The following is a 25,667-nucleotide window of genomic DNA, read 5'->3' as shown; positions in this document are numbered from 1 at the left end:
CCAACTTCCCTTCTTCTAAACCCAGGCCTCTAAAAGAGACCATCACGTTTAACACCTCCTACCCCCCTCCCTCTCGTATACCATCTAACACAAAATGTTTCCCCTCGACTTCCTCTCCTCAGTGTAACTCTAATTTATGATTATGTAACTTTTCCAGTTTGTCCAGAAAAAAAGAAAAAAACAACATTTAACAAACTACACAAAACCTTATTCCAGAGTTCTCAGGCTGTCTCTCTGATCTGTAGGGAGAATCCTCCGCAGCCCTCTACGAGAACTTCCCCAGGTCAGCCTCCTGTAGTGTCCTTCTGGTATTAATCCAGGCCGCTTTGGCAAAAATCGCTTCAATTCTTCGGTACAGTGATTGTGCTTCGATGCTCTGTAGTATTCTATGCAGTAATCTCAGACTTCTGCTCGAGCCATTCTGCAGCGCGTGCCCAAGGAATTCTAGTTGCCTAGTATGTTCTCCCAGGCTGCCTCCTGTGGCCACAATCTCATCAATCCATCGTCTCCGCCCAGCAAATTGGGTCTGAACATCCTCCAACTCTAGTTAACTTTTTTTGTAATCCAACATATTTTATCCATGTGCCCCTCGATCTCATCTTCCATCAGATCTCCTCTGAGCTTCAATTTAACCTCTCTATCAGCGGTGTTCCACAGAGTTCAAAAAAGCTTGTGCTTGTTCAGTCGTTGTGTAGACCTGCGTGACCGCTTGGTAGGTGACTCTTAATTTAGCTGGATATTGCAGTGCAAATCGAATTTTCTTTTCAAAAAGTTTAGTGCATATAGGCGAGAACTTCCTTCTCTGCATCGCCACCGCCGCCGAGTAATCCTGGAAGCATAAGATCTTTTTGTTCCCATATTGCAGCTCCTGATCTTTCCTTAAAGCTTGCAGTATTGCCTCTTTGTGCGCAAAGTTTAAGATGCGGCAGATCACCACTCTCGGGCGTGTTGCTTCCACAGGCTTGGGCCCCACTCGATGAGCTCTCTCTATCTGGAGAATTCCCAGGGCTTCTGGGAGTTGTAGTTGTTCTGGCAGCCATTTTTCCAAAAATACCCGCAGGTTTACAGTCTCCAAAGCCTCAGGCAGACCCACCAATCTTAAGTTATTCCTCCTTGATCTGTTCTCGAGGTCTTCTAGCTTTCCTTCATAGCTTTCCACCATGGTTTTAAGCTTAATATTTTCCTCCTCCATTTTGTGCACTCTGTCTTCGAGAGCTCCATGACGTTGCTGATACTCCGCTAGTTCTTTAGTAAGCTGTCCCAAGTTTTCCTGGACCAACGTTATTTTGCTGTCGATGGGCCCCAGTCGTCGATCCAGCAGAGGCTCCATGGCGGCCGTCACCTCCGCCGCCACCTCCGCTACCCACACGGAGCTCAAGGCCGTCGCAGCCGGGCTCGCCGGCGCCGCCATTTTTTCCTCGCCGGCCCGCGTCTTTTCTTTGTCTCGGCGGACACTTTTCGCCGCCATGGATTTTCCCGTGAGTAGCGTCGATTTAATTACCTTCCCTTCTTCTTGCGGGTTAAGGTGTCTGGCGGTTCTTTACTGGGGCGTTTCCCTTGATTTTGAGGGTTAAGTGGGTAAGCTGGCCGGAGCGGAGGTTTCAGCAACCGCTCCTGGTCATGGCGTCACGTGATCTCCTCTTCCTCTGGTGTCTTTTATGAGGTACTTTGTCAAATGCCTTTTGAAAATCTAAATACACAATATCAACCGGCTCACCTTTATCCATGTTTGTTCACCCCTTCAAAGAAATGTAGTAGATTGGTAAGACAAGTTTTCCCTTCACTAAATCAATGTTACCTTTGTCTCATTAATCCATGCTTTTAAATATGCTCTGTAATTTATAATAGTCTCTACCATTTTGCCTGGCACTGACGTCAGGCTCACTGGTCTTTAATTTCCCGGATCTCCTCTGGAACCTTTTTTAAATATCAGCGTTACATTGGCCACCCTCCAATTACTAGCAACAGTTTTGCAAGTTCATGTTTCAATTCTATCAGTACTCTGGGATGAACCGGACTAGGAGATTTGCTACTCTTCAATTTGTCAAATTGCACCATTACATCTTTCTGGTTTATAGATATTTCATTCAGTTTTTCTAACTTGTCAGCTTTGAATATCATTTCTGGCACCGGTATCGCTCCAAAATCTTCCTCAGTGAAGACCGATGCACAGAATTAATTTAATCTCTCTGCTGTGGCTTTGTCTTCCTTGAGTGCCTCTTTTACCCCTCAGTCATCTAGTGGACCAACTGATTCTTTTGCCAAATTCTTGCTTCTAATATACCTAACAAAGTTTTTACTATGCATTTTTGCCTCCAGAAACTTGTCCATACTTTAAAAAAACCCAGATATGTTAACCGCTATCACCACATCCTCTAGCAGTGAGTTCCATTTCTTAACTATTTTTTGAGTGAAAAAATATTTCCTCCTGTTTGTTTTAAAAGTATCACCATGTAATTTCATTAAGTGTTCCTTAGTCTTTGTACTTTTTGAAAGAGCGAAAAAAGGATTCACTTCTATCCGTGAATGTGAGCATATGTATGCATTTTCTATTCCAACCAGAGAATGAAATTTATAAGAAAACAATTATACTTTTTGATAAAAAAATATTACAAATAATGATTTCTGACTTAAACATTTCCCGTTTTTAATGAATAGTCCAGGTTAAAGAATATTGGCTTCACAATATGATGCTCCACATTTTTTACTCGAGACTGTGTGTCACATATTGCCTCTGGTAGTTATTTATTGCAGCAGTAAGGAAAAGCCAATAATCCCTTAGCAACCTAATACTTTCCACTGAGAATTTCCACATAATCAAGCTATGTTATGAATGTTGGATTGAACTGGGTATTCAGAGGTCTCTACTAAACAGATTCCCTAATATGTTATAGAAATGAATTATACTTATATTAGCTGAAATCTGAAAGAGGACTAGTGTCTTAAATTAAAAAGCATAATTATTTATATAAAGACCTATACTCCATGAAATAACGCAGAAGACCAACTTAATTACTCACCATAAGAATCATATGGGTCCTCATCAATTCCATGACCATAATCATAATAATCAGCATCACTGGAAGAAAAAAAAATAAGAGATTAGTGCTACAGTATTATGTAATTATTCCCTAGCAAGATTAAGTTTTATATAAACTGAAATAAGAAATTTATAAAGCCACGCAACAAAATATTTACATAAAGTGAAAATGAAGGTGTACATACAACAAAGATGCAAGTTCAAGCTGCAGCACTGCAACTATAGGTTTAAAATTCAAAAACACGTAACTTTACTGTGCAACAAGCATAGCTCCCAAAACATACAGCCAGTTCCTGTGACCTCAATCTCTCTCTCTCTGAAATTCTCTCTGTGCATGTCCAATAATTTATGGAATTCAGATACAACCCTTTCTCCAATTCCTCCACTGGGAAATTTTTCATCTCATCCATCACCACCACTTTAAAGAGGTACTTAAAATGTCTCTATTATACCAGTCCTATTCAGCTTTTCCTCTATGGTAGATATATTTAGATAAAGTACAAAAGCATCATCACATTGAGACAGACCAAAGGTCCATCAAGTCCAGGATCCTGTTTCCAATCCAGGTCACAAGTACCTGGCAGGATCTCAAAAGAGTTAACTAGATTTCATGCTGTTAATCCCAGGAATAGGCAGTGGATTTTCCCAAATACACCTTAACAATGGTTTATGGAGTTTTCTTTTAGGAACTTGTCCAAACCTTTTTAAAAACCTTACTGTACTAACCGCTTTTTCCACATTCTCCGACAATGAATTCTAGAGTTTAATTACATGTTGGGTGAAAAAATATTCTCTCTGATTTGTTTTAAATGTACTACTTAATAGCTTCATGACTTCTTAATTTCCTCAGGAGTCATTCATGAGGTACTTTATCAAATGTCTTCTGGAAATCTGGATATACAATCCAGATCTTTAAATCTGTCTCCATATGCTTTATGATAAAGACTGCTGACCATTTTAATGGCCACCCCCAGACAGACTCAATCTGGTTTATATCTTTTTGAAGGTGCAGTCTCCAGAAATACACACAGTATTCCAAATGATGTAGACTTACATTATCACCCATTACTGAATTTTTCCTTCTGGTCATTCCTTTCCCTGTGTACGCAAGCATCCTTTTTGGCTACAGCTACTGACTTCTCTATCTGTTTGTCCATTGTAAAGTCATCAGATTATCACCCCCAGATCCTACTCCGTGTACACAACTTCATCCCATACTGATAAAAGATCAGCACTGATTCAAAAAAAAGTTTTCAGTGGCTGCTTAGAAACATGCTATTGTTGAAGCAACATTTGGTATGCTGTGAAGGTCCTGCTGCTTTGCAGATTCAAGTATAGCAGATAAAGTGAGGGAGCTGGGTGGGGGGTTTTTCTTTCAGTTCTCTCTATCATTTGGGCAGCATTTTAAGATTTAAAATGATATAAAAATTGAAACCATTTTAGACAACACCACCTTTAGTTCAGGTGTACAAACCATGCTGCTCTAGTAATTCCTTACTTAGACTAGTGGAATGGGATCCACCTGCAGCCTAAGTATCAGTGGGTGTTTCGACACAGTGGCAAAGCTGCGGGTCAGCCTCGGTGGGCACAGGCCCACCCAGCAACAGCGCCACACTGCTCTCTTCCTCCCTCTCCTCCGCGGCATCCCAGCATGTGCACTCCGGTCTCTCTGTACGGACATTGGGGAGGGACGGAGGTCAAAGCCAGGAGCGCAGATGCCGGGGTGCCACAGAGGAGAGGGAGAAGATGTGGGGTAGGTGAAAAAAACCCCTCTTATGTTCTTAAAAAATATCTCCAGGAAGATATCTGTGGTGTGTGGTTGGGGGGAGGGGGGTAGGGGGAACCGCGCATGTGGAAGGGCCCACCCAATTTATCTCTGGGCCCATTCAAAATACCGAGTCTGGCTATGCTTCTGTTTCGAGATGGACACCAGCCTCACAGCTGTATTCCTGGCACTAATTATCTATAAAAACTCATATCCAGTTTAAAATTCTGTCTTTAGTAAAATGGTTCACGGAACTTGGAGAACAGACTAGAAAGACAGACAGGAGACAATTATGTTTCAAACAGGTGTTGTTATTATCCGCTCAGTAAGGAATAGGAAAATGTGTTATGGGTAGTTGGGGGGGGGGGGGGGGGCCTTTGGGCCTGTAGACTATTAGGAAAGTTTGGTTAAATTAGGCTTTGCTTCCTAGCTGTTCAGACCAGGCCTGAAATGTTTTTTAAGAGAACTAAACTGTAAGCATTATTGATCCAAGCTGATGTGCCAAAGAGCACTGCAACGTGGAGCTGAACTGTGTACTCAAGGTGAGATCATGAGACAGAATAATTGTGGTGCACTAGGTGACCTGGGTACAGCCCAAGCACATGAGAAGCCAATCCTATACTACCAACCCATAAAGGTGGCCAGATGGTAAGTCTGCAGAGACTCCCTTTTGATGGGCCTATCAGAGAACAGGATGTGTATGATTAAGCTGGCTAGACCTTTGCATCATGGGAGCAGTCCTTATGACATAATCCTCATTAACCTAGACCAATCATGAAATGCCAAGCTCCATTACTTCCAAGTTACTCTATCGACAGCCAATGACAGGAAAAACCATTAATGACTATGGAGACAAATCCTATATAACATAGGATTTCCTGGATATTAGAGAAAGTAAGTGTGTGTCAAGTGTGAAGACTGAGTGAGTTGGAGTATGTGAAAGAAGGTAGTCTCCAGCCCAGCAGAAGAACTGGGAAGATGTGCCATGGAGAAATATGTCTTATCAAACGGGGGGGGGGGGGGGGGGGGGCGGGGGGGGGGGGAGGGGGCAAGGATCTCTGGGCAGCAGTACTGTCAAACTCGTGATTCGAATTGATTTGTTTCTTTAAAAAAGTTATTTTTTAAAAACTCACTATTAGCTGCCTCCTCTGCCACCAACCACCTTCCCGCCTTCCTCTGTGTCTTCCGTCTTCATGCAGGATGCGTGTCCCACCCCCTCCTTGCCGCTATGTTCCCACCTTCCCCCGTAGCGCCTCTCCTAAGACCTGGTGGCTCTCCATTCCCCAAGCCTAAGACACACTCTGCTGGAGGGAAGATTGCAGTTCTGTCTTCTTCGCGCAGATGCCCCCGGCCTCCATGCTGCCACGTTCGCACCTTCCCCCGCAGCGCCTCTCCTAAGACCCAGTGGCTTTCCATTTCCCAAGCCTAAAAGACACACTCTGCTGGAGGAAAGATGGCAGTTCCATCTTCTTTGCGCAAGATGCCCCCGGCCTCCATGCAAATTGAACACTGCAAATCTTGAACAAAACAAATTTGATGCAGAAAGAGAATAAATCAAGGTCAGCATGCCCTGTTGGTCAGAGATCAGTAATATAGTCTGTATTTGCACAGTTGAATGACGAAACCAGAGTGGAGAATTTGTGAAATGTATGCTTTGCAAAGTTAAAGTTAAACATAGTGGTGGCACCAGTAACCTTTGGCATGTTGAAAGACATCATTAAGCAAAATTTGTTGATCTGCAAGCTGAAGACACTTCTAAGAAATCTGGTTAGTCTAACACTTTTGTGGCCACAAAACCTAAAGCATCAGCAGCAGCCTCTTCTCAAGCCCGTGTTTCTTGCTTTTTCCACAAGCCACTTCCACCAGCAGATAAGAAAAAATTGACACTGCCCTCATGTATTTTATTGTTATTATGCAACCATTTAGTGTTGTTACAGATGAAGGCTTTATGGCCTATTCTTAGTCTCTCAATAGGTGTTAGTTATACTGTGCCATCACGTCAAACTTTAGGTAGAATGACTGAAGCTAAATATGATATGTCCATCTACATTGAGTCAGCTTTGAAGTCTGAGATATGCAAGCATTACCACAGATGTCTAGACCAGCAGAACCATGACGGTTTATATTACAATTATTGCGCATGGCATAAATGATGACTTCATGCAATGAATATTGTGCTGAATACACAGTACACGCCAGAGAGACATACAGGTGACAATATAGCAGATGCCATGGATAGTGCACTGAAGAAATGGCAGCTAGAAGGCAAAGTTTTTGCAATTGTTACAAATAATGCTGCATCAATTAAAAAAGAAGTAGGGAAACTTATTAAAAAAGGAATCTGTACTGTTCACCATTGCTGCTTCGGACACACTCTGCAGTTATATGTGGAAGATGGGCTGCGGTCTTATCCAGCAATCTCTGATGTTATCAGTAAATTTTGTGATATAGTCAGCACTTTCCATCACAGTACTATCAAACATATAAACGGCGAGTGACCGTACTCACTCGCAAATGCGCAGTAGAGACTTCCCTCTCTGCCCCACCCCCGCTTCAAAACGTGATGATGGGGGAGGGATAGAGACGTCGGAACCGCTCCCCCTCCCCCGGAGTCGCCGTCGCCCCTCCATCTGGCCCGAGCACTGTGAACTTACATCACCACGCAGCAGCAGGCACATCAGCAAAGCTGCCGTCGGGCTTCCTTCTCTGCCTTTGTCCCGCCCTCACCGACGTTACGTCACAGGAGGTCGGGACACAGGCAGAGAAGGAAGCCCACCCCGACGGCAGATGTGCCTGCTGCTGTGTGCTGATGTAAGTTTACAGTGCTGCTCGGGCTGGGTGGAGGGGCGGCAGCGGCGACTCCGGGGGGGGGGGGGGCTCGGAAACCCCCCCCATTCCAAAAGTAGCCCGTTTTCATGGGCTCAACGGCTAGTACTTATAGAAAGCTTGAAAACTGCTCAAGAAATGCTGGGAATGCCAGTAAAGAAACTGATTGGTGATGTGAAAACACGTTGGAACAGTACTTGCATTATGTTGCAAAGTGCAGCTGAACTGAAGCAACCCATTGGTTTAGCTTTGAGCAGCAGCAATAAAATCACAAAGAAAGGTGCAGCTGCTGAACGTGACTAAGATCTTGCCCAAAAACTCACTGATGTTTTGCAGGCTTTTGAGGAAGCCACAACAATTGCATCAGGAGAACAGTATGTTACTGTGTCTGTTGTTCAGCCGCTGGTTGAACACCTGATTAATTCAATTGATACAACATATGGGGAAGACTCAGGACAGGCAGTTGATATCAATGATGAAGATACAGAATCAGTAAACCTGAAAGTTATCTCTCGCTTGAAAGAAGAGCTGAAGAAAGGTTTACTCCATAGATTTCAAGATATATTATTTGATAACTTATATAGATTAAGCAGCTTCCTGGATCCAAGATTCAAGTCAACCTATGGTGAAGTACCAGATGTCATTGCAGTTGCAGCTCAAGAGATCATAAAAACACAAACCACTGATGTACCATTGCCAGTCAGCAGTGGCACAGCTACGGAGATCACGCAGACATTACCAGCTGTTCCAGAGTTTGGAACATAGGATGTGGATAAACCTCAAAAGAAACGCAGTTTTTGGGAAACAGTGGAATATACAAATGATTCAGCTAAGAAAGACAGACTTCCATCATAATCAGACTATGACAGTGATATTTGAAACAGATGCAGCGCAGAACTTCCTTGCTATAAACACGAAGATCCTTTGGAAATTGACGGTGATGTTTTTTGTTTCTGGCAGCAAACTCAAATGAAATTGCCACTATTGAACCGGCTTGCACAGAAGTTTCTGTGTACGCCAGTCACCTCTGTGCCCTCAGAAAGAATTTTTTCTGCCGCTGGACAAATTATATAGCTGCAAGATGCAGTTGTCTGAAGCCAGCCAAAGTGGATAAAATGGTTTTCCTTAATAAAAACTGGAAGATGTTGGACTTGACCAAACTTTAATGTGAGCACGCCATACTGTGTTACATCATGTGAAAAGTAAAGTTTGCCTTTGTTCAGTTGCTGCAGCCTGGTTTTTTTTAACCCTTTGTATTATAATAATACATTAGCATATGGGCCTCACTATTTTAATCTAGTTAAACCAAATCAAACTGAATCAAAAACAATTTTTTTAAAAGAATCAAATCATACAGAATCGAAACTTTTTTGACTGAATCGGACAGCACTACTGGGCAGAGGTGAGAAATTTCTATTCAAACTGAGCTAACATAAAAAATAGTGCTACATTGAAATTCTGTTTTTGAACCAGACTCTTTCTGAAGCAGTACTGGCCTGACAGCAGCTAGCAAAGTCTAAGTCCATTCAAGCAAATAAGGATAAGGTGAATAAACACGACACCTAGCATTTTTTTGACATTAAATCATAGCTGCCAAACTGAAGACCATTCCTCAAGATTTGTCAGATCCCTTATATTTTCAACATCTTCCGGGATATGTACCCTGTTTGCAATATCACTTAAAAGAACTGGGTAAAGATCAATACATGAAAACTGTGGATTTGGTAAATGTAGGGTTAATTTTTAAGTCTAAAAATAAAAGGAAAAAAATAATCCTCATTTAATAGTAGAAAATGCTGTCATATAATATGAGACTAACTTGCTTTTTCAGCCTTCACCCTGACTTCAGAAAGGACCTGATCTATGTAGAGGCCCAGGCACCAGAACCTATCTAAAGATAAGTCGCCTAAGGAGGAATGTGCTGAAACTGACCATCTGTATCCATCTATCAATTAATATTTTATTTCTTTGTATTCTTGTTGACCTATTGAATTCTTTGATTAAGACTGATTGTTAGCAGACCTTCTGATGTAAGTTTGTTTGTACTAAATTGCTTATATAAACTGTATGCCCTCTGGAAGGCAAAGCATTCATGAAAGACAACTGGCCTTAGATGCCAGTGGTCTTTTCCTATGAAGCTTCTTCATCGCTAGTAATACATTTTATTCTGAATAAAGGATCTCTAAACAATCATCCTGCTGTAAAGTGTTAAATATATTCAATCAGAATCAACACAACACAACACTGGTATAGCCCCTTGTCTTAGAATGAACTTTAAATTTATTGCTGTCATTTGTTACCTTTCACTCAACAGTATCTAATCTAGTCACTCTCTTTAGGGTGCTCAGCTTATTTACAAGTCTCCTTGTAAAATCATGCCAAACATCTTGCAGAAATCCAATTTAAATACATTCACTGTTCTCCCCACTGCTCACCCCAAAAATTTGATCAACACTGTCTGACAAGTATTTTTTACCATAGAAAGGATTAAAACTTGACTCCCTTAGTGCCTAGTTTAGTAGTAAGAATGTTCCTGATGTTTTCTGTATCATCACAAATTAATTCATTTCAGGTCAAAAGTCGAAGTGTTAACTAACAAAACAATAATATGTGGTGTTGATATTATCCAAATAGGAGCTGTTCCTACACAGATAAGTCCTGCTGTCTGGGTTCATATCCAGATTTTCAGTGAAATTATTAGAATAAGGCTGCTGAATCATGGTCAGATGATCATATCACTAAGTAGGAAATGTTGGGGCAGTCTGCAGGTTGAGCTTGGTTGGAGCTCAGAATTACCAATAACTGGTACTGGATAGGTTTGAATACTGCAAGTTCCTGGATTACCACCAGCCAACCTATATAGCTGGATATTCAGCACCAGCTAGTATTGGGTTATAGGCACTGAACATTTTGGCATAAAAAGCCCTTGGTGGCCATCGTTGTTAAAAAAGGTGACAGACTGCTGTGTTCTTACAGATATATATATATATATATATATATATATATATACTAGGAAAAAATGCCCGTTTCTGAACGTAATGAAACGGGCGCTAGCAAGGGGCCCCCTCCTCTCCGTCCCTCCGAGCGACTTGCCTTGTTCGCTGCGGCGTTTCCGTTTCGGCCCTCGTCGAGTGTCATAGCTCCGCCCTCGACGTCATGACGTTTTGACGCGAGGGCGGTGCAGACACTCGAGTGCAGACCGGATATCTCGGGTGCCTCAACTTCCGTGGAGGCTTCAGAACGTTGGGGTTGCCTTTTATATATATAATGTGTGTGTGTGTGTTTGGACTGTGCTTTATGAAAGAGTATATGAATATAACTTTCTTTCATTACAGTTGAGCTATATAGCCATCATCAAGGAACAAACCATTTAACATAAGTAGGTTGACATTCCTATATTTTCCTACCGTTTAACATTAAATGTTTGACATCAATATCCTACTTTCAACTCAAATACCCACTGTACTTGAATGTAACTCGCTTTGAACTACAACTGAAAAAGGTGAGAGCCAAATCCAAATAAACAAAATAATAAAAGCACATATGACAGAGGTGGCAAATTTTAGGGTTCTGAAGGCAAGACTGTTACGTTATGGTATATTTCATCTTTAGATATAATCTAATTCAAAGAGGGCCACAAAACAAAAGGAGGATAACATAGACAACAAATAACAAACAAAGCAAAGTTGCTTACCTGCAACAGGTGTTTTCCAAAGACAGCAAGATTAATCAGGTATACAAATAGGAGGTAACATCACCTGGCAGAACAGCTCCCCCAGAAAATGAAACTTGTGGAAAGTTCAGAGTATGTGCAGCACTGCCCATGCAGTAGGAAAGGCGTCCTCAAATTCCATTCTTCAACGTGCACAACCCAGCCTGGTTTTCAAGAGTTCCAGAATGAATATGCATGAGATCTGTTTGCATTCTTTGCATGCAAATAGATCTCATACATAGTCATTGTGGAAATCCTGTACATCTTGAAGACTGGATTTTGAGGACCCCTGCACTAGAGATATCACAGGCCACAAATTTTAGTTTCATTTTCAATTTATCTTCCCCCCCCCCCCCCCCATAGTTTTTTCCACATATTTGTTTCAATAAAATCTGTTTAATGCATATCTACTTAAATCATCTACTTAAAATACCTCTACTTAAAACATTTTAGAATGTGTTAATTTATAGGCTAATATGTATTAAATTGATTTGGTGGGTAAAAAATGTTTTTAAAGAATACTTATGAACCAAGCAGCCTATTTACTAAAGTGCAAACCACACGCTAATTCTCACATTAACTGCTTGCTGTATTACGGAGTGGGAACTGGGTGGATTTTGGCTGCAGGATGGAAGTGGACTGCACAATGTAGTTGGTATAAGGTATAAGGTAAGTAATAAAGTTTTAAATACCTAAATACCAGACCACGAAACTTTACCAGAACCAGACAAATCCGAACTCTCTATACCTGACTGCTTAGTCACTCTGTCACTAATGAACGTTAACACATTACCACCTTATTTCTCACGCTGGAAATGAACTGATTATCTAACTTACTCCGTAATTTACTCTATCATTTATGAACTTTAATGCAATACCACTTTGTATTTCCCATTCCGGAAATGGCGATTGCCATTACGGCATAATGTAAGCCACATTGAGCCTGCAAAAAGGTGGGGAAATGTGGGATACAAATGCAACAAATAAATAAATTAATAAAAATCCTTATCCTGTTCCATCACTTGTGCATTGAGTGCAGGTGCACTTACCTAATTGAGATTAAACTGAACACATGGTAAAGAACGTTTTTGTAACTGCAGTTACCACACAAACTTTACACTTAAAAAGACCACTGAAAGCTGGATTCAGTTAATAGAACTCAAAATTTGGCGCTGAATAGTATTCTATAACAGATGTTCCAGGATCGGCGCCCTTTATAAAGTAATGCATCAAGTTGGGATCTGTGCTCAACTTTGGGCACAAGGGGTTATACCAACTGAATCCAGGTGTAAATCCCGGCATGCAAGTTGGGTGTGGATCTGCACTATTAAAGGAACACTCCTGATTCACCCATGCCCCTCCCAAGGCCACACTCGCTTTGCAGGTCCACATGGAAACACTTAGGTGCTATTCTCTAAATGGGTGCATAAGAGTATTTTTGCACAGATCAGCTTTTTCTGCCCCATTTTGGCACCTTATATCCGCTAGAACACATTTCTGTGCCTAACATTCAGCACTGCTGTGAATGAATACTAATAAACTCATATTCCTGCTACATAAAGCAATCTCACCAGTCAGCTCTACAGCTCAAAACATTACCCAATTCTCAGGGACGTAGGACGGATTGTGTGTCTGCTTAATCCACTTCTCTATAGAGAACATCTGTTAGAGTTAAGCAGTCAACAAGTAGCACTGAATCAGGCACACAAATGGGTAACTCCTAAGCTCTGGTTGTTTCAACTTGTAGATAACTTGGCCCACTGATAAAAAGTGGCCTTGTTAGATGATGTGCGAGTTGAACAGATCAGAAAGACAGAATTCTTAGTACTGCTTGACCTAAAGTACATAAGTACATAAGTAATGCCATACTGGGAAAAGACCAAGGGTCCATCGAGCCCAGCATCCTGTCCACGACAGCGGCCAATCCAGGCCAAGGGCACCTGGCAAGCTTCCCAAACGTACAAACATTCTATACATGTTATTCCTGGAATTTTGGAGTTTTCCAAGTCCGTTTAGTAGCGGTTTATGGACTTGTCCTTTAGGAAACCGTCCAACCCCTTTTTAAACTCTGCTAAGCTAACCGCCTTCACCACTTTCTCCGGCAACGAATTCCAGAGTTTAATTACACGTTGGGTGAAGAAACATTTTCTCCGATTTGTTTTAAATTTACTACACTGTAGTTTCATCGCATGCCCCCTAGTCCTAGTATTTTTGGAAAGCGTGAACAGACGCTTCACATCCACCTGTTCCACTCCACTCATTATTTTATATACCTCTATCATGTCTCCCCTCAGCCGTCTCTTCTCCAAGCTGTATAGCCCTAGCCTCCTTAGTCTTTCTTCATAGGGAAGTCGTCCCATCCCCGCTATCATTTTAGTCGCCCTTCGCTGCACCTTTTCCAATTCTACTATATCTTTCTTGAGATGCGGCGACCAGAATTGAACACAATACTCAAGGTGCGGTCGCACCATGGAGCGATACAACGGCATTATAACATCCTCACACCTGTTTTCCATACCTTTCCTGATAATACCCAACATTCTATTCGCTTTCTTAGCCGCAGCAGCACACTGAGCAGAAGGTTTCAGTGTGTTATCAACGACGACACCCAGATCCCTTTCTTGGTCCGTAACTCCTAACGTGGAACCTTGCATGACGTAGCTATAATTCGGGTTCTTTTTTCCCACATGCATCACCTTGCACTTGCTCACATTAAGGAGGTGGTAGAGATACAAATGGTGATGAAATTCAAAAAGGCATGGGATAAACATAGAGGATCTCTAATTAGAAAATGGAAGTTATAAAAAAATCTAAACCTAAATGACTGCGTGTGTGTGGATGTGTTGAGTGACACTTAGATGATGACTCTGGCTGTGATGAACTAGGGCTGATACCGGGAGACCTGTATGGTCTGTGTCTCATATATGGCAATCTGGTTTAAGACGGGCTAAAAAGGGCTTAGACAGCAACTTTAGTAGCTGGAACATGAGGATAGTGCTGGACAGACTTTTATGGTCTGTGTCCAGCAAATGAGAAGATAAATAGGGGGAGTGGGCTTCGAGGGCAACTCCAGCAGTTGGAACATAAGGATAGGGCCAGGCGGACAGCTATGGTCTATGTCCCAGAAACGCCACAGAAAAACCATAATCAAGTATTTAATATTACATTCATTGTTGATTTAATCATGAATTGATAATGATTATGTCTATTGGGCTGACTGGATGGACCGGTCCGGTTTTTATCTGCTCTCATTTACTATGTTACTATTAATCCTCTCTGCTCCCGGGCTGAAGCGCTGAAGTCACCTAATCTACTGGCATGTGCATTTGGCAATCTCTTAGCACACAGTGCCAGTGAATCAGAGAAGTCTTACATGTGCGCACCAGAGTGTTTCAACTTCCAACTTCTGTTCTTTCCTTGCCTGCAGTGCTGCGGCTCAAACCCAGAGAGCAGACAGGAATTTTTTTTTTAATGTACCATTAAATTCTTAAGGGACGGGTGGGGATGGGTTAGATTCCCCACGGGGACAGATGGGGATGGATTTCTGTCCCTGTGCAACTCTCTACTGTGAATCATCAAAGTGTCAACCCCTAGCTTTAACAAAGGCCTTCAGTCACTTTGTAAAGTTCTTAACAGCTTTATTGATTGGTCCCTGTAGCAGGCTGTCCTAGATCATCTGTAGTTCTTCCATGAGTCTGGCGATTGTTTGCAGCTTTGTGTGGAGCTTGTGATGGAACATAAGAATAGCCATACTGGGTCAGAACAATGGCCCATCTAGCTCGGAATCCTGCTTCTAACAGTAGCCAAGTCAGGTCAAAAGTACCTCACAGAAACCCAATTAGTAGCAACATTCCATGCTACCGACCCCATGTCCCTCTCCTTCAGGAACTTGTCCAAACCTTTTTTAAACTCAGATATGTTAACAGCTGTTACCACATCCTCCAGCAACAAGAGTCACAGTCTCAACTATTCTTTGAGTGAGAAAATATTTCCTCTTATTTGTTTTAAAATTATTTCAATGTAATTGAGTGTCCCCTGGTCTTTGTAGATTTTGAAAGAGTGAAAAATCATTTCATTTTTACCCATTCTACACCACTCAGGATTTTGTAGACCTCAATCATACCCCCCCTCCCCCTTAGCCATCTCTTTTCCAAGCTGAAAAGGCCTCCAACTTTGTTCCCTAGACAAAACTCTGTGTCAATGTGGTAAGCCAGGTACCTCATTTTCCCCCCAAATAATGGTAGTTTTATAGTGCAAACATTTTTCAATGTACAAAAATCACTGGGTGGTCACACTAAAAAGACTAACTTTGCAGTGTTTAAAATGCTACTCGGCACATAAATGTAAACAGAAACAACAAATAACGCTGTAAAATTTCATTTTCAAGAAAACAGCAAAAAAAATCTATCGGGTTACTTCTTTTGCCTCACCCTGTATATGTGGTTGAAGACTGGTTCAGGTAATAGTTTCAAGTGAAAGTATGACATGAGGAGCAAGTAGCCACTCTAAATTTACTACTGCTAGGGGGTCAAGCTACCATATCAGGGCCTTTTGAACCTGGTGCTGGGAAGGGCAGGAGACACCATCTGTCAGAGTGAATCTCTATGCTCTTTTTTTTTTTTTGTTACATTTGTACCCAGCACTTTCCCACTCATAGCAGGTTCAATGCGGCTTACATATTTATATACAGGTACTTATTTGTACTTGGGGCAATGGAGGGTTAAGCCCAGAGTCACAAGGAGCTGCCTGTGCCTGCAGTGGGAATCAAACCCAGTTCCCCAGGACCAGTCCACCACACTAACCACTTTTGACCAATCATACTTAAATTCATGGATAACAGTCATTTCTTCATTTAAGTAGGGGCTTCTTCATGTCAAACTACCATTTATCTCAAACTTTAGAAGACAGTTTTCAAAACTGTAGTAATATTCAAATAGATTTGTTTGTCAGGAGCGACACTGTAAAGCTTTTCCTCTCTTCAGCGCACCTATCTCCACATCACCTAGCATAGGATGTGCTAACTATAGACTACTTGGCCTCTTCTCTTTTTTAAAATTGAATTTTCAAATATTTCCATTCAAGACAATTCTTGAGGTTAAGAAATAAAGTGGTATAAAGAAAATAGAAAACATACACTGGGGTCAATATCCAGCTGTCGGCGGTGAGTATTTTGCTCACCGCTGATGGCCTTATTCCTAGATATTCAAAGCCACGACCTGTACAGGATTTGGTTTTGAATATATGGTTATTTTTAAGCCGGCTAACACATAGCCACTTAAGTCAACATTCATCACTTAAGCAGCCATGGGTTAGTGCATAAAAGATAGGACAGGCACTTATGCGGTAACCCTGGCTGCTTAAGTGTTGAATATCAGGCGGCCAAGTGCTGATTCTGCCCCCAGAATGCCCCTAAGGTAGCCAGCTTTGTGTTCTGTGCTAACTAAGTTATTCAGCAGCACTTACTGGCCGGCTAAATCATTTTGAATATTGGACAGATAGCAATTTTACCATTTATACATAGTTCCCTATATTAGGAAGGGTATGACATCAAACAATACAGGAAAGTATCTAAATCAACATAAGGAAATTATTCTCAGAGTGCAGAGATATATTAATTTCAATCAGAGAGGTTCTTCAAAGGGCATAAATGTCACTGCATGACCCCCTGCTGAGCCACTGTTTTATCACTCAGAAAGATCAACAGTTGTGAAGGCTAAAAAAAAATTAAAGTTTCATTTTTCTATTTTATCATACATTTGCAGGGAAGTTTTAACAAGAAAACAAAAGCACCTAAGGGAAGAACCCTTGGTCTCAATCAGGAATCACTTGCGACATTTCTAAATCACCTTTGCCACATCTGGGAAACCACTTTCAAAGTACAGAATAGTGTGTTTCAGTGCCAGAAAAATAACTTCAGAAGCTAATCATGGTCATAATCCAAAGTCACAATAACTGCCAATGTGGCTGGTACCACCACCACCTCCTCAGATGACTTCAAAAATGCAGTTAAAATCTTCAGATATTGGAGATAGCTGATCAATACCATCATCACTGGAGTTTTCTTATATAGAGGAAGATAAAACACAGTCCTCCCAAAATTCAGTGCTATTTAACTGGTGAGAACAGCTGCTGACCAGTTAAATAGTGCTTAACGGGCTTATTCACCGATATTCAGCAAGGGATAACCGGCTATCCCCGGCTATGAACCAACTTTTAAAGTGGGTTTAGCGGCCATATTTGGACAGATCAAGCCAAGGGAATATCTTTGGTTGGTTTGAGGATAACCGGCTATACTGATTATCTTCAAACCAGCAATAAAAAAACTTGGATATTCAATTCTGGTCACTGGAAACAGCCCAGCATTGAATATCAGAGCTTAGCACGGACAATAGGAGTTAGCCGATTTATCTCCCGTGGTCTGAATATCGGCCCCTCTAGATACAGGTGACGTTGATTGAGTAGGAACATGGAGAGCATCAGTAAGATAGCACTTCAACATCACCTGTGCCAATATTTCTGGTATACGAGGAAAGTTTATTAAGCAAAGATATCTCCTTCAAATCTAATTTTCTAAACATTCACACTTAAATTCCAAACTTGCTTGGTCTTTAATCAAACCTGCAGCTAAACTATTAATATGTTGCACTACATACTGATAAACTGCATGTAGATAAACTATTAATATGTTGTAGTAGATAACATGTCACAGGAATTTTGAACTACAGTTGTTAATGACTCATGCTTATCTACTTTTTTCCCCAAGTCTGAGATCTTACTGGATTGAATAGCTATTTGGGAAGTTATAGTCTGGCCCAGAGCCACAATAGTCTTCCAAATTTCTTCCAGAGTAAATACAGCAAGTCTCACTGGTTCAAACCTGATGGAGATTGAAGTTCCCAATCCCAACTGGAATTCCATACACAAAGTTTCAGTGGTTTTTTTCTTTGCTCACCAGTTTGGATGCCACTCTTTCCTTCGGTCCTGTCTTGCTTAGAGGATTCCAGCACACTTGATGAATCCAGACCAGATGAGTCAACTGCAGAGCACTCATCCACAAATGCTATACTCCCTTCCAGCAGGCTCTTCTGTCTCAGTGCAGGGTTACCCTGGACGATCTCTCTCTTCAGGGATAGTGAAACGCTACTTCCCAGAAATGAAGAGGGTTCCGTTTAACCATCTTTCATTTCAAGTGGGACTGCCCCAGTAGATGGTGAGTGCACAGCAAAAGCATCTAGTTTTTGTTGAACATAAAATGGAGTACTCGTTGCTTTCCCCAGTGCAGGTAGAGCAGGCTTCCTTGGTCTTTATTTTGTTGGCATATCAGCAGGAAAAAGAGAGAGAACTGTGCAGATGTTTGCTCTTTAGGGTACCATGTTGTCCCCTTTGGCTCCTCCCTATGCTTATTCACCTATTTGTCTAATAGCAAAAACTTTGCACAAATTCTAGGAAAATCCCAACACAGTGATACTAAACATAAACCATATTGGTCTTGTCATAACTGGTTTCCTCTTCTGAAAGGTTCTATTTTAATCTGTGCAGACTTTAGACCTTTTCAACCTGGACACAAAATGAGGGTGCCCTTCTGCATCTTAACCCTATGCCACCCACTCTGACAATGCTGAAAATTGACCAGTACCTACTTTTATCCTTGAATGGGCATTTTGGTGATAGCAGAGAGACCTTCCAGGCGATGTTCACACACTTTCAAATATAAAATATTTTTGGTTAAGTGTTTCACCCATAGGCAAGACCCTTTTTGTTTCTTGCAACACTACTTTGCAATACCTCTACCATCGTTATCACTTGAGACTCCAGATGTTCTCTATCAGAGTGCATCTCAGTGTAATCTCAGCCTACCATGTCTTCATAGATAGAGCTCTGGTATTTCATTATTCCATTGTTTATTAAAGAGCTTCTTTATTTATTCCACATTTATTAAAGAGCTTCTTCTTGTCAAACCACCAGTATAGAACACTTCTATTTGTGGAATCTCAATGTTCAGTGTGTGGCAGCAGCCAAAAAAGCAAACAATGTTAGGAATTATTAGGAAATTAATAGCTTAAGAGGCTAATGGGCTCATTTTCGAAAGAGAAGGATGTCCATCTTTCGACATAAATTAGAAGATGGACGTCCTTCTCCCAGAGACGTCCAAATCGGCATAATCGAAACCCGATTTAGTACGTTTCCAACTGCAGTCTGTCGCAAGGACATCCAAAGTTCAAGGGGGCGTGTTGGAGGCATAGCGAAGGCGGTACTTGGGCGTGCCTAACATTTGGACGTCTTTGACCCATAATCGAAAAAAGCAAGGACGTCCCTGACGAACACTTGGCCGTTTTCACCCGGAAGTGTTTTTATTACGAATAAGGCTCAAAAAGGTGCCCAAAATGACCACCGTAGAGTATCGAGGATGACTTCCCATTACTCCCCCAATGGTCACTAACCCCCTCCCAACCTCAAAAAACATATTTAAAAATATGTCGCGCCAGCATCAGATGTCATACTCAGGTCCATGACAGCTCATGCAGGTCCCCCTGGAGCAGTTTTAGTGGGTACTGCAGTGCACTTCAGACAGGCGGACCCAGGCCCATACCCCCCCCCCCCCTACCTGTTACATTTGTGGAGGAAATAAGCAAGCTCTCCAAATCCCACCACAAACTTACTGTTCCCATATATAGGTGCCCCCCTTCACCCGTAAGAGCTATGGTAGTGGTGTACAGTTGTGGGTAGTGGGTTTTGGGGGGGCTCAGCACACAAGATAAGGGAGCTATGTTCCTGAGAGCATTTTATGAAGTCCACTGCAGTGCCCCCTAGGGTGTCCTGGCATGTCAGGGGAACCAGTGCACTAGAAATGCTGGCTCCTCCCATGCCCAAATGGCTTGCATTTGGACGTTTTGACAAGGACATCTTTGGTTTCGAAAATCGACGAAAGTCAGAAATGTCCATGTCTAGGGGCGTCCGACTAAGGATTTGGACGTCTCTGACGGTATTTTCAAAATGAAAGATGGTCTTCCATCTCGTTTTGAAAATACGGGTTTTCCCGCCCCTGGTTTTGCCGTTTTGCAAGGACATCCAAATCGCAACTTGGACGTTTCTTTCGAAAATGCCCCTCTATTTATTTATTGCATTTGTATCCCACATTTTCCCACCTATTTGCAGGCTCAATGTGGCTTACAGAGACTTGTAATGACATTGTCATTCCAGGATGTCAGATACAGTTAGTATCAAGATTAAGTAGGGAAAAGAAAAGAGTTAGGTGGGTGAGTATAGAAGGTAGACATTCTTAACTGGGTTGGGTTGGCGAAGTGGTTTATTGAGACTCTTCAGCTTGGAGAAGAGACTCTATAAAATACTGAATGGAGTGGAATGGGTAAATGAAAATCGATTGTTTACTCTTTCAAAATATGCAAAGATGAGGGAACATGCCATGAAGGTATATAGTAGCACATTTAAAACAAATAGGAGAAAATATTTTTTTCACTTAACATATAGCTACCAATGCCAATACTAATAGATCTCTCATATACTGCGTATACTGAGAACAGATCATTGTGGTTAACAAAAACAGAGAACTAGGAATTCCTAGGAATTACAATACAATCCTTCTCTAAAATAACATGAAATGCCAAACTTCACATTTTAAATGTCTTTTCTAACATATTTTTGAAAAAGATGGGTTTTATTTATTTTTTATAATTCTTTATTTATAAGTTTCATTATTACATTTACATAACATAAATGTTAATTGGAAAAAAAAGAAAATATATTGCAGGAAAATCTTCATACACAAGATTGAAATAGCATATAATTTTGTCCACTACTTATTATAGGCAAGATACAAGGAAAATATAATTTGAAATATTATTCTAACAAAAGAGGGGATATGTTAAAGGACCACTAGCGATTGCCAGCATTCTCATTTGTAGGGGCATCCCAACTTCCAACTACTTCTCCTTCATGAGATAAAATAAACTCCTGTAGTTTCCTTGATTCAAAAAAGACATAATTAACTGCATTTAAAGAAATTAAACATCTACATGGAAATTTTAATAAGAAAGTCCCATTCAAAGCAAGAACTCTTGATTTCAAGTCTATAAATTGCTTTCTTCTTTTCTGAGTCTCTCTGTTCAAGTCAGGAAACACCAGTACTTTAGTTCCAAGAAATTGTGTTGAAATGTGTCTGAAGTAAAGTCGGAGTATGTTGTTTCTATCGGTCTCAAATGCGAAAGTCACTATTAAAGTTGTACGCTCCGTGATCACATCAAGAGAACTTTCCAAAAATTCAGTTAAGTTGTTGTTGAGGGTCAGCAGGAACTGATGTCCGAGTGATGTAATATGCCTTAACAATAGGAGGAAATGCTTCTTTAGGAATCATCAATACTTCTGTGCAGTACTTCTTAAGCATATCAATGGGAGTAATCAAAGGAGATCTCGGAAACTTAAGGAATCTCAGGTTATTCTTCCTTATTTGATTATCAAAATATTCTAATCTTCCGTCCAAGATATTTCTATCTTGGATCAAGGTTCCAGTGGAACTTTGCAATTTTTTAATTTCACCTTCATTTGTTTCAATTTTTTGTTCATTCAATTCAACTCTTTCAGTAAAAGAAGTTTTAAACTGATTCAATGCCAAAAGTTCTAGCTTAAATGAGTTATTTACCTGAAGGAATGAAGTGTTTAGAGTCTGGATAGCTTCCCACAGCACATCTGCAGGTTTTGCAGTCGTCCCGAGACTTCCAGAGTTAACTCCCTCGATTGGAGAAAACAGAGGGGCACCAGCTCCAACTGTTTCTGTTGGCATCTTTTCCATCGGGGTAGACGAAACAGCAGGGCTTCTCCCAGCCTTTGAAGTGGAATTAACATCTTCGGGAAACGCCCCTCGGGGCTCAACTGCTGTCGTTATTTCCCTTCCTGGTCTTGGGGGTGATAGCTGATAGAGTGGGCTTAACAAAGCCGCTTCTATGCTGGATTCCCCAGCTGAACAAGGGGATTCAATCAAGGTAGGCCTTTGCATAGCCAGTGGTGGAACTCTGAAATCTTCTAGCGTTGTCTGTCTGAGAGTGGGATTAACACCGGTGTTAGGGGAGGCTTTCACCCCAGTTTTCCCTTTCCTTTTCCCCATTTAAAACGAGGAAAAATTATTTCTCTTCAAGAATACGCGATTCATATTGCAAGAGCTCTCAAACCACGTCTCCTCCCACAGATGCCATCTTGCCCCATCTATCAAAAGATGGGTTTTAAAAGTCCCCCCCCCCCCCCACAAAGGTCCTATAATTTAGATAAGGTAACCCGTTCTATATTTTAGAAGCCTGGTAACCAAAAGTCATTTCTAACATACATTGAACAACATAATTCTGAATTGCCTGGAAAATGTAATCTAAAATGATCTCTCAAACATATGATTCTGGGCTGATAGAAACTTTAACAATTCACTCATATATGACAGGGTTTATCCATGAAAAATGTTAAAACTCATTGTATTTAAAGTATGTGGTTATTTAAGGCACCTGGGGGGTGGGATGGGGGACAGATGCAGTCACTCACAGCCTGTGTGATTGCATGTCTCTACTCTCTTTGCCCCCTCCCCCCCCCCAGACTGCCTGCTTGCATGCCTAATCAAGCATGCAGACAGGGAGCTGTATGAGGAGGAAGAGGGGACCCTGACCTCATGGCAGGGGGGAGGGAGGTGGGAGTCGGATCTCGCAGAGTGGAGAGGGAGAGGTACTCAGGGAAGAGGACAGACCTGTTTGAAGGGGAGAGAAGGGGACTCGGGGTAGAGGACGGACCTCATGGGGGGGGAGGGTACCCAAGGAAGGGGAACAGACCTTGCCGGGGGGAGGGGGACTCAGAGAAGAGGAACAGACCTCGCCGGGGGGGGGGGGGGGGGACTCAGAGAAGAGGATGGACTTAGACGGAGCTCGCCGGAGGGGAAGGAAGGAGCTAATCAGGAGTGCCCAAATTGCAACACTGACATGCTGAGTGGAGAGGAAGGGAAGGGGAACATAATGGTGGCTGCTGGAAAGGTAAGGCAATTTTATTAACCTTGATTCATTTTTAAAATCACAATTAACAAATTTCAAGTTAATCGTGGTGTTAATCACAATTAAAATATAGCCTTAATTTTTTGTATTATTGTTTTTAGGTCGTATGCTATGTTTTTCTGAGAAAGCAATTTGTGAAATACTGGCCTGTATTGAGGACAAGAACAATTAGGTGGATGTGAATTTCATTAAAGCATTTTACCCCTGCATTTATATAAGAACGGTGTCTGTCTCCCCATCACTATTAAAAGAAGCAGATGTAGTCTAACAAGTAGGAGGAGGTCACCTGCTGAAAAGTGAGCGGTTGCGGGAGACTACACAGTAGGTCACAGTTGCTGGCCTGCACAGGATAGATTTGTTTCATTTGACCCACTGAAAGTGAATGCATGCGGGTAGTCATGCAGAGTGACCAGTTAGTGGTTTGTGATTAATCAGGACTTGAATCTGCGGGTTGTTATACAAGGTTTGCAATTTGCTATGAAGGACTGATACTTTATTTTGGGGCATATATAGAGGAGTGTTGGTGGAACTTCTGACTCCTTACTTTTGTGATTTTGGATACAATTTTTAATGTTATTTAATAAAGATTTGATTTGATACTTATACGACGAAATACCAGGGTAAATTATTAAGTATTTGTAATTGGTATGCAATATGTTATTATATGCCTAAATAATTATTGCATAAAAACCACTGTAAAAATTTTAAATGGTAAGCCAATGGCGTAACATTCTCAAATTTACCAGCTGAATACAATAACCTTGTCGCAGTATTAATTTTTGGATTTTTTTTAGTTCTGGAACTCATTCATGGAGCAAGTAATAAAAGCAGCTAATGCACCAGCTTGGTCATTTCTCTCAATAGAGGAGGGTGAATACTGGAGTGCCGTAGGGATCAGTACTGGGAACGGTACTATTTAATCTCTCTATATAAAACACACCTCCAACATTCTAATGAAGCCTCACTTTCCCAACGTTCTAAAGTGAGGCGGCAGAGACCACTTTTTGAACATCAGTGTTTGCCCCGCCCACGCGCTGCTGATTGGCTGTGCCTCAGGTGATGCACACAAAGTACGGTTCCACCCGCTGCTGATTGGCTGTGCCTCAGGTGATGCACACAAAGTACGGTTCCACCTCCCAAACACTCACATGGACTTAGAAACCACCAAGCCTTTGAATGGGACCGGTGCTGCAGAGGAGCAGGAGTGGGACAGCGAAGAAAATGCAGCGGCGTTCAGGAAAAAAAAAACAAACACACACGAGTCCCGCCCCTTCCTGAGGAGGGGGTAGCTACCAGCACGGGGACCAACCGCGAGGAAAGCGCGGACGAAGAACGTCACTAAACAACCACTACATCGCGGACCTTACTCTGCAAGCTGTTCATGCGGTGAGTCTCCAAGCCGGCGTTCAGTGCCTACAACAGAGACTTCCAAACACATGCGCCCTCAGCCCCACCCCCCCCTACAGAACGCCACCCACATTCCACACTAAAACCAAACCAACCCCCCCCCCAAAAAAAATACCCACCCAAACGGAAACCTCCGGCACCCAACCCCCCCCCCTAAAAAAAACGGATAATAGCCCACCTGAGTGCCCAGCTGAAATCAGTGCCTACAAGGAGACCTCCAGACACATGCACCCTCAGCCCCGTCCCCCCCTACAGAACACCACCCACATTCCACACTCGGAAAAAAAAAACCCATATCTACTCCTACTGCCTGCCTGCAACGGATCCCTCTGGTTTCAACAAAAATACAAGTGCCTACAAATACCACATCAGAGTGCCCTGCTGAATTAAGATTACTGTATCACACTCACACGCAGAGAATCACCCCCTACCAGCCACAAAAAAACCCCACATCTAATATGGACAATCAGCATCACTCACTAACACACATACATACAACCAAACTGCCCACCACCCAAAATGCCACACACTGCCATGAACAGACAACATCTTGCTTTCACACTCATACACACACACTCCCTCCCCCAACCCCCTTAATACAAAAACTGAAACAGTAAAAACCTACATCTCTCTCTTACAAACACCCACAGAATCCCATAATCCCCCCCCAAAAAAACACAAACACTCATACAGAACAACCCTACCCCACAAACACCCCCCTACAAACACCCCCCCACAAAATGGCACACACACCCACAGACACCCACAACCCCCCTCAAAACCACAAACACTCATACAGAACAACGCTACCCTACCCCACAAACACCCCTCCCCCCCAAAAAAATAGCATACACCCATAGACCCCCACAACCCCCCCTC

The 25,667-nt window shown here is 41.9% G+C and overlaps 1 protein-coding gene across 1 annotated transcript in view; it reads right to left on the bottom strand.

Moving 5' to 3' along the window:
• KHDRBS3 (KH RNA binding domain containing, signal transduction associated 3) overlaps nucleotides 1–25,667 on the bottom strand; it is a 443,659-nt gene that overhangs the window by 37,875 nt on the left and 380,117 nt on the right. Inside the window, exon 8 of the mRNA XM_030219492.1 lies at nucleotides 3,021–3,079. Coding sequence (XP_030075352.1) covers nucleotides 3,021–3,079 — 59 coding nt within the window. The remainder of the gene's footprint in view (nucleotides 1–3,020; nucleotides 3,080–25,667) is intronic.

This window comes from Microcaecilia unicolor, chromosome 1, assembly GCF_901765095.1.
Source record: "Microcaecilia unicolor chromosome 1, aMicUni1.1, whole genome shotgun sequence".
NCBI classification, from domain to species: Eukaryota; Metazoa; Chordata; class Amphibia; order Gymnophiona; family Siphonopidae; genus Microcaecilia; species Microcaecilia unicolor.
The sequence above is the reverse complement of the archived record's forward strand: the minus strand, read 5'-3'. Positions and strand labels throughout refer to the sequence as shown.